We start from the raw sequence: 10128 nt of genomic DNA, 5'->3' as shown, positions 1-10128 counted from the left end.
ATAATAAGATAATTTGTAAAAAATGCAACAAAGTTTGTTACGCCACGAGGCTTACCACAGGCTGTATTTTCTAACCGTCGCTCGCGGTCCTACAGTGTCGCAGGCAGACCGTCTTATCTGCCCGCCGGATCATATACAATGTATCGACGAGAGTGTAACGTCAATTCATATCAGAGACCAGGCCACACACCACGGTCAGGATGGCACCCAGATGTCTGCATATCCTTGGCGCGCACCCTCAATAGTCTTAAGTGCCCACCAGGGGGCCTTGGCATTTTTATAGTTAAGGTCCTTCGGACCAAGCGAGTATTTCCTGTCTTAAATTTCCCTTTACGTTTATTGTCTACCACGTGTTAGCTTAGAAAGTTGGTTTTCTCCACATCTGGTATGTTCCGTTGGCAACTTTCTCGCGAGGGCGGCTAAAACCCTTCCTGGTCCACCAACCGTCCTATTATCCAATCGGAGATGGTGTCTACTGCCCTCACTTCCTTAACCAAAATTGTCATCAACAAATCCGATAGTCCCGTGTCCTTAGACACACCCACCCCTAGCTTTCCTCAGACACAGTATCGTCAGTAAAACTTCACTTATTCTGTATCCTTAGAATAGTCAACATATCTATGTCGGTCTCTTATAAGTCGCGTACTTAATGTATTGTTGTAACTAAGTCTTACATAACGTGGTTGAAGTGAATTGTGATTTATGTTAATTCAGTGCGTGTTACATTGTGATTGCTGAATTCATAGTAAAGGTTGATTAAAACCAAGTAAATAGTTGTGTTACGACTCGACTATATTTTATTTTCACCGATCAACCCAAAAATTACGTGACAAGAGCATAGTTGTCGCCAAGCAGCGAGCTCTAGAAACTTCGATTTTTGACCGTTACATTTTTCACACAAAAAGAGGCATACGTGATCATAGGCGCGAGCGGTGGCGTGACCCGAGCATAGTGGGGGTCGTCTTCCAAATGAGACAAAGGAATAATCGAAGGGCGGGCAGTTCCTTCTGACGAGTCAAATGTCACGTAAAATAACAAAATAAAAAAGGAATTTGAGGTAAAAAATAAAAAAAAGAAAACTTTATTTTTTTTCTAACATCAATACACTTTACAATCTACTTCCGAACTCTAGGCGTGACTTTCTAAGACTGACTCTTATGATTTTACTTTCGATCGGATCCGATTACTTTCTTTTGTCATCCCTCAACATCCCCACCGTCCATGCATTTGCTAGGCGTCCGCGATCGTTGCCACGTGCTCTTTCTTCTAGAACCTTCGGTGGAAGGACCGTTGGGATGTTGATGGTTCATTAGGCACTTCAGCGATATACATTGTCGCCGAGTGCCGCCACATCTTTATCTCTATCGTCAGTCCGTCGGATTTGAAGTATGCCGGTCGTGACATACCCCCCTGGTTAGATTGATCTTGGTCCTCTAAGATCGTAGTAGAATGGAATTATTTAAATGTAGATCAAAGGATATGTTTACGCTTTTTTTTCAGGGATCGCTATGAATTGATTTTCTGCATGTGATGGTACAAAAGTTATTTCGTTAATCTTAAATATAGCAATTTTACAATATTTGTTAGTGTTCGAGAAGCTAATAATTTCAGAGGCGTAATCATGTTGTAGTTTTCGATCGTGAATTGGTTGGGTTTGTTTACAAAGCGTAATTCCTATCCCGTGAATTTAAGGCAACTAATTAAGGGTATTGTTACTAGTGCTAGGGTCAGCATTATCCTGAAAAAAGTACGCTTTCAATCGGTTACCATGTATCTTTTTCTTAGCATTGTCAATAGAAATAATGTAATAAGGAGTTTTCACATCGTTAATCCTGTAGGGTCCTAACCATTCAATGTCCAACTTATGTCTTTTATGGTCGTTGTGAATTAAAACAAAGTCTCCTTTCCTAAACACAGTCTGAGTTTTAACAATCTTTCTTTCTTGGTCTCGCTTGTATCGTTGCTTATTCTGAATAAGTGTTTTGTGAGCTGTTTCCCAATATTTATTCAACTGTTTTTGCCAAAGTGAGTACATATCATCATAGGTAAGTGTGGGAAATTTGGATATTGCGGAAGGTAAGTTAGCTTTTCGCCCAAAGGTCAATTCAAAGGGAGAGAATCCTGTTCCTTCATGTTTCGCGGTGTTGTACCCTAAACAAATGAAATTAAGTACTTCATCCCATTCTTTGTCATTGTCGTGTAATGCAGTACGAATCAAATCTTTAATTGAGGCATGCGTTCTATCGAGGGATCCGTTACTTTGTGGGTGAAATGAAGTTGTTTTGATGTGTTTGATTTTAAAAGCTTCTTCAAATTTCGTCATTAAATCACTAACAAAATTTTGTCCCTGATCTGTTAGGATCGTTTTTGGTGCCGAAAATATGTAAATATAGTGTTCAATGAGCGCGTTAATTATGGATTCAGTTCGTTGCGTTTTAAGGGGAACTAGTATCAGATATTTCGTAAGTTCATCGTGTATTGAAAGTATGTATTGGTTTCCGCGTTTGGTTTTCGTCATCGGTCCTATGATGTCCATAGCGATTTTGTCGTTAGGGTTAAGTGGCGTGTCTGAGATTTGTGGGGATTCTTTGGGTCTGATACGTGTTAGTTTCTCCTTTTGACATGTGTCGCATGTTTTCACAAAGTTTTCTACTCTTTCTAAAAGTCTGGAAATTTTGAATTTATCCTTGATCCGTTGATACGTTTTCTGTATCCCTAAATGTCCTACGGTGTCGTTATGGTTTTCCTTTATTGCTTGTATTATTTCGTTTTCGTCTAGTTTTAAGATGGGATTAGGTGCATAAGTAATTTTCTTGTACGTGTCGTTAAAATATATTAGCATGAGTTTAATCTGTGTTTTCTCTAATTCAGTGAAATCGCTATTTCCTATGCCGATTTTTGTTGTATCTTTAAGAATTTTGTAAAGTCTTCTGATCCAAAGTGTCTCGTCGTATTCTCCTAAGTCGTTTCGAGTTAATTGGTAAAATGTTTGGTCATTTGGTTTAATTTCTAAGAGTTTCGGATTCTCGTTGTTGTCTTTCCATGCGTTGAATGAATTAGTGTGATCAATTACTAGGTCGAGGTTAACTACTTCGTCGCGAGTTACTGCGTGAACTCTAGATAAAGCGTCTGCAGCTGTGTTATCTTTACCCTTTGTATATTCGATTTCATAGTCATATTCTTCGAGTCTAAGTCTCCAACGAATCAGTCTGCTAGAAGGGTCTTTGCAATTGTGTAGCCACTTAAGAGCTTGGTGGTCGGTTCGAATAATGAAGCGTCGTCCTAACAAATATTGTCTTAATCTTTTCACGGCCCATACGATGGCTAAGAGTTCCTTTTCTGTCGTGGTATAGTTTCGTTCGGGTGGATTCAGTGTTCTTGAAATGTAACAACAAGGATGACCGTCTTGCGACAGTATTGCTCCTAGTCCTTCGTTACTTGCGTCGGTAGTTAAGGTAAAGGTTTTGTTAAAGTCTGGATAAGCTAATATTGGGAAATTACAGAGTTTGTCTTTTAAAGTATCAAAGCTAATCTGGTGTTTGTCAGTCCAATGGAATGGTGTGTCCTTTTTTGTTAAGTCTGTAAGGCTTTTCGCGATTTTGGAAAAGTTTCGAATAAATTTGCGGTAATAACCTGCTAAACCTAAGAATGATTTCACGTCCGTGGCATTGCGGGGTAATCGAAAGTTTTTTACAGCGTCTAATTTCTTGGGGTTTGGTTTGACTCCTTCGGATGAAACTACATGGCCTAAGTATTCTAATTCCGGTTTTACGAATTCACATTTGTCCGGTTGCAATTTAAGTCCTAATTCTCTGAGTCTCTGAAATACTATCGCGAGGTTTTCGTTATGTTCTTGAATCGTTTTTCCGAATATCACTATGTCATCCAAATAAACAAAGCAGTATTTTCCTACAAGTCTTTGAAAGGTAGCGGGTGCGTTTTTAAGTCCGAATGGCATTCGATTGAAGTGAAAATGCCCTTGCGGTATCGAAAAAGCGGTATATTTTTTAGATTTCTCGTTCATTGGAATTTGATGGAATCCTGAGGATAAATCAAGTGCCGAAAAGAATTTTGCGTTTCCTAGTTGCGTTAAAATGTCGTCTATATCAGGTAAAGGGTAAGCGTCTTGTTCTGTGAGTTCATTTAGTTTTCTGAAATCGATAACTATCCTCCATTTCTGTTTTCCTGAGGCGTCTAATTTTTTCGGAACTACCCATTCGGATTCTTCTATAATATTTTTCTTCAACATGTCTCCTATTTGTCGCGAAATCTCGTCACGGTGACATTCCGGTGGTCTATACGATCGTGTGTTAATAATTTTGTCTTTAATTAACGAAATTGTGTGCTGAGTTAAATTAGTACAGGGTAAAAGATCGGTTTCTAAATTAAAGATGTCAATATAATGAAGGATAATCTTTTTGATGGATTCACGGATTGGTTTTTCAATGTGATCTGTTCTCACTAGGCTTTTTAGTTTTGATACGTTGGAAAAGTCATGAGAATTTTGAATATTGCTAGAAATTTCAACGTTTTGCTCACCACTGTTGATAAAACATACTTTAGTTGGTTTGCCTTCCAAATAGATTGTTTGAACTCTGTTTTCTCCAGGAGTCAAATGTATTGGTTTCTGAAATAAAATGGTTTTGTCGTTTAATCGGATTTTGTCATTGGATATTGAATAGTTATACTTCTCTAAACATGGTAGCCCAATGATTCCGTCTTCGATAATAGGGAAATTGTTCGGTACTATGTGAAAAATGTGATTTTGTCCAAAAATTCGTTTCGTTACGTATTCGTTAGTTTCGTATTTGTCTCGTCCCATAGAAAATTTTTGTTTAGGCCCTATTTGTATCGCGTTGACAGTTTTGTTACGTTTCACCAGGTTTATCCCTGCTCCTGTGTCGACCAGAAATACTCGCTCTTCGGTTCGGGTTGACAAAGGTATTGCGAGTAATCTTCCCGTGGCGATGTTGACTCGTATGTCTCGTACGGTTCGTCCATCTCCTGGTTCGATGTTGTTTCTTGTATTTCGTCCCATTCCTGGACTGCCTGAATCCTTGCGGGTGGTCGATCGCGCTGGCTCGGTGGTAGAAAATTTTGACACTTGTTGGCAATGTGTCCCAGCTTTCCGCACTTGAAGCACTTCATCTGCGCGCGTTCAGCAGGTGATCTATTTTCTACTTGGTTAAATGTAGCAGGTTTCTGAGCTACTGGCGTGTTAGGCGATCTTGATGGTACATTAGATCGTCTTACCTGCATATGCTGGTTGTCGGGGCGATTACTAACCGAAGGTAAGCGATTACATGACCAATTAGGTTGTCGTTCTTCTCGCAAGTAGCGTTCTACATCGGCTGCCTTTTTTTCAGCTTCCGGAAGATTCAAGGGTTCACTGCTTAATAGTATTCGCCCTATGTCGCGTCTGAGTCCCTTTAGGTACACACGAACAGTCTTCTTCGTGATTTCTTCAGTCATAATTTTACGTGTTAGTGGTTGTGGGTACTCATTGGTTACTGCGTACAGCAAACGGTTGAGTATTCTTCTAAACCGAATATTAAAACTTTGCACTGATTCCTCGCGTCCCTGTCTCAACTCTCGTAATTGTTCTTGGTACTCATCCGAAGTCACTTGTGCTGCTAAGTTATTTCTCAGTGCGTCGTACAGATCACCGTAACACTCAATAGGAATGTTGCGAACACTTTGGGCTGCTTTCCCCACGATTTTTTCCACTTTTATTGCTTTTAGCAATAGATCTTGCTCCATACAGCGATCCTTCATACTTCTCACTTCTTTGATGAAGTCTTCAACTCCTACATCATCATCTCCGTTGAGCGTTGGGATGTAGCGTATTGCATCCTTAGCTCGTAGAGTGGGAGGAGCGGGCGGAAAATAACTTCTTTCTTCCACCTCGGGTTGTTCGATGTCGAGGTGGACAGGTGGGGTGTCTGGAGCTGCTAACCCTGACAGTTTGCGTGCTTTTGCCATATTCACGGTGCGATTGATTGCTGGCGACGCACTTTCATTGTCTTCGGTGATAATGGAAGCAAATTCATCGGTCGCAGGGGATCCGAACCCAGTCCGTAGCGCTGCGACGGTTTTCCCGAGATTCTCGATTTCTGCTGCCCTGTGTCTGTTCTCTTCGTCATTTTGCATAGACAAACGTAACATTTCCTCTCGTAAAAGGGCAATGTTCTCGTTCTGTTTTTGAATACTGTCCCATATTGCTCGCAACATTGGGTCAGTTGAGGTTGAAGTTTGAGATTCGTTTGCCTTAGACATTATTGCGCTGATTTATAATTTTCAGACGAAGACGAGTCTTGGCTACTGAAGCTAAATTTTCTTTCACGGTAACGTACAAAGGAATTCAGTTTACCTTTTATTGTTACTTCACTTGGTTCGTGATAGTTACTTTGTTGTTGCGGATGACCGTAGTCCCAAATAATTCGATCTTCCGTAGATGATGAATGTCTTTTGGTTTCCGAACAAACACTTTTCACTATCCTGGCAGGATCGCCAAAATGTCACGTAAAATAACAAAATAAAAAAAGGAATTTGAGGTAAAAAATAAAAAAAGAAAACTTTATTTTTTTCTAACATCAATACACTTTACAATCTACTTCCGAACTCTAGGCGTGACTTTCTAAGACTGACTCTTATGATTTTACTTTCGATCGGATCCGATTACTTTCTTTTGTCATCCCTCAACATCCCCACCGTCCATGCATTTGCTAGGCGTCCGCGATCGTTGCCACGTGCTCTTTCTTCTAGAACCTTCGGTGGAAGGACCGTTGGGATGTTGATGGTTCATTAGGCACTTCAGCGATATACATTGTCGCCGAGTGCCGCCACATCTTTATCTCTATCGTCAGTCCGTCGGATTTGAAGTATGCCGGTCGTGACACAAACGTGACACTTCGACAAATCTGACGAGCAAACGAATTTATCTAGAGATATCGTAAAGTCGAGTCAAATTTCTGTAACATATTGATTATATTATTGTAAAATATATCATTCTATGTTAACCTGTTAATACAGTGTTACATTCATTAAACCACCTCTGTTATCTTAACTAAAACAGGGGAACGACTATTTCGCGGCGTCGATTAACATAATCGTAGCGAGAATTTACGCCCCTCGCTGACGCGTTTTCCTAGCGACCGCGTCTCTCCGCGAACGGTCGTAACAAAGTTGAGTAAGTTATATATGTCGGGTTTACATTAGAATTAGGGTTAGGGGCGTGAAATGAATCTTCGTTTGGATTACACGTTGTGGTTATGCAATAGAGAAGACATTGACTAGTGCAAATACGATTATCATAGAACCGGACAAGTAACCGTGGTAGCTAGATACTCGAGAAACTAATGACAGTGATCCTAGCAGTGATCAATAACGAATCCGCGGTCGACGGGATGATAGATGAACGTGCTCACAAAATCTAAGTCGGACTCTTTGTTAATAAAACGCGTAATATTCACTGATCGTAAGGCGTTACTCTCTTCGTCGCTGAAATCGCAAGAAAGAATGAATTTCCGTCCAGATGATGCTACAGAGGAAAACTATGATGGAGTGTGTCTAAGGACACGAGATCGTCGGATTCGTCGAGAAAAGCCTTCGTTCAGAAAGTAAGAGAAATTGGCGTTGCTGCTAATTGGTCAATCTCCATATCGGTGGTTAGAAAAAGATGCTAGCCGCCCTCGAGAGAAAGTTGCTAGTGGGAGACGCCGCTCGTTGAAAAATATGTCTCCCCTATTTTTCCGTAGTTGGGACAAAGACTGTTTGTCTGTTTGAAGGACTTTAGTTAACTAAACCTTAAGATTTATAACGGGCCCTCGGGCTAGCTGAACATGTACTGCGGAGACGTATCGACATCTGGCAATCATCTTACTCGAAGAATAGGGTATGCGTGTGGCGAGCTACGGGACAGAGACCGTTGGAATGTTTACTGTCCAGTGTTACAACTATTTCCTTTTTTAAGGAGAGCTATAGAATTACTCCATGCCTTTGTTAGACAAAGCGTTCATCCCATGACCGTGGCTACGTTCGGCGACTGACTGTCGCCTCGAGCCCAAGCTCATTATCACAACTCTCGAACAATTACAATCGGATTGAATAACTACAATTGTTCAATTACAGCTATAATAAATTCTAGGTTACAATGTTGCGGGATTATCCAAAATTCCAAAGGCTCCGGTGTTCTTTCATCTCCGACACGGCCATCCTGACTATCACACGTCCTCGTGTGTAACTAAAATATTGCGTTTTTCCAACATTAGACTCGATGTAACTGATATTATTTACCGTTCAACTAAATGTTCCAAATAAGTCAAGGGTCCAGTTTGACAACAAAATTCTGTTCGGAGGTTTGACAAGCAACGAAATAAAGAGAACTAAAATTAGTAGCGTTATAATTTGTCTTCAAAGTGCCAGTTGCATTCTGTAAGTTACCAGTCAGGCCATAATGACACGACAGATCATGTTCGATTTCGTACACTGATGAATCTCAGTTTGTTGGATCATATTGCTACGTTGAGTGTATCACTGTGGGTATATTGCAGATGCATGAAACATCACAGTGGATATATTGCAGATACGCAAAACGTCACTGTGGGTATATTACAGATACATGAAACATCACAGTGGATATATTGCAGATACGCAAAACGTCACTGTGGGTATATTACAGATACATGAAACATCACAGTGGATATATTGCAGATACGCAAAACGTCATTGTGGGTATATTACAAATACATGAAACATTACAGTGGATATATTGCAGATACGCAAAACGTCACTGTGGGTATATTACAGACGTATGAGACATCACAGTGGATATATTGCAGATACGCAAAACGTCACTGTGGGTATATTACAGACGTATGAGACATCACAGTGGATATATTGCAGATACGCAAAACGTCACTGTGGGTATATTACAGATGTATGATACATCACAGTGGGTATATACTACGACCACAACGTGGTGTTAATGATCCTCTGAGGTCAGTGAACTTGCATCGTTATTATCAACATCGTTGTCATCACCGCAGACGTCCAACTCAGCAGGGGCGCCACTTTCTGGCATTTTTCTCAGTCTGTCATGTCTTTCCTTATATGATCTTTTGCCGTCTAAGGTTTTTTAAAGTATATCTATCTCCTTCCAAAATCTTTGCTATCTCGAATGGACTCCTGAATTTCGGATCTAATCTCGTTTGGTTTCCTTCCTCGTTTTTGCGTAATACAAAATCACCGAGATTAAACCTAACTACTTTAGCTTTGATTTTGTCGAATCCATCTTTATCGTACCTGACACTAATTTCTATATTCTTGAGGTGATATGTCGTGATAGGGTCTGAAGGAAAACTCAGATTTATTGAACGATAAATGTGTATTCACTGTAATGTCAATGAGTACACTTGACGCAGGACTCGCAATTATATTCGGTTCGCGAATGCGCGGTTAGAGCTCGAATAGCTATGATTCGAGATGCGCTACGAGTGCGGACAATGATTGCGCGAGATGTCGAGAGTTTAGATGATTATTCGTCTCGAACCGTGTAAGTATAACGATCGTGGTATGTTGACTCGCGGTAATAGACTGACATTTTTGTCGCGATGCTGCTGCGGAGGAAGACTCGTTGGGATGTGTCTAAGGATGCGAAGGCATCGGATTCGTTGAGAAAAGCTTTGGTTCGGAAAGTGAGGGAAATGTACGTTAATGTTTATTGGCTAATTCGTGTTGGTCGTTGGAAAAGGATGCTAGCTGCCCTTGAGAGGGTGTTGCTAGCGGGCAGCGTCGTATGTGAGAGATAGCAGATTTCTCGTGTGTCCCCGTGGTAGGTGGTCGACTTCGAGACTGATAAACAAAGACTGTTTGTCTCTTTGGAGGACCTTAGCTAAAATAAATCCTAAGATTTATAGCGGTCCTTAGACTAGCTGGAAATATTCGGTACGAATGTATCGACATCTGGCAATCATCTTGTCCGCAGGTATAGGGTCTTTGTGTCGTGCGTCATGCGACGTAAACTGTTGAGAAGTTTACTGTCAAGTGCCGCCATTCTCTATTGCCTGCTGTCTTACGGTTTGCTGTCGTAAGGTCTTTGCTGTCCTACCAATTAATAGTTCCAATGGA

At 40.7% G+C, this 10128-nt stretch overlaps 1 protein-coding gene across 1 annotated transcript; it reads right to left on the bottom strand.

The window, feature by feature from the left end:
- Positions 1-4549: 4549 nt before the first annotated feature.
- On the bottom strand, positions 4550-6276 carry LOC117238906. Its single transcript, XM_033504107.1, has 2 exons — positions 5254-6276; positions 4550-5148 (listed from the first exon to the last, which is right to left on the bottom strand). The coding sequence occupies exons 1-2, from the start codon at positions 6274-6276 to the stop codon at positions 4885-4887; spliced, it is 1287 nt and encodes a 428-aa protein (XP_033359998.1). The 3' UTR covers positions 4550-4884.
- Positions 6277-10128: the final 3852 nt, after the last annotated feature.

This window comes from Bombus vosnesenskii, unplaced genomic scaffold (genome assembly GCF_011952255.1).
Source record: "Bombus vosnesenskii isolate JDL3184/JDL3185 unplaced genomic scaffold, Bvos_JDL3184-5_v1.1 scf7180000013753, whole genome shotgun sequence".
NCBI lineage: Eukaryota > Metazoa > Arthropoda > Insecta > Hymenoptera > Apidae > Bombus > Bombus vosnesenskii.
Note: the sequence above shows the minus strand (reverse complement) of the source record. Positions and strands in the feature narration are given on the sequence as shown.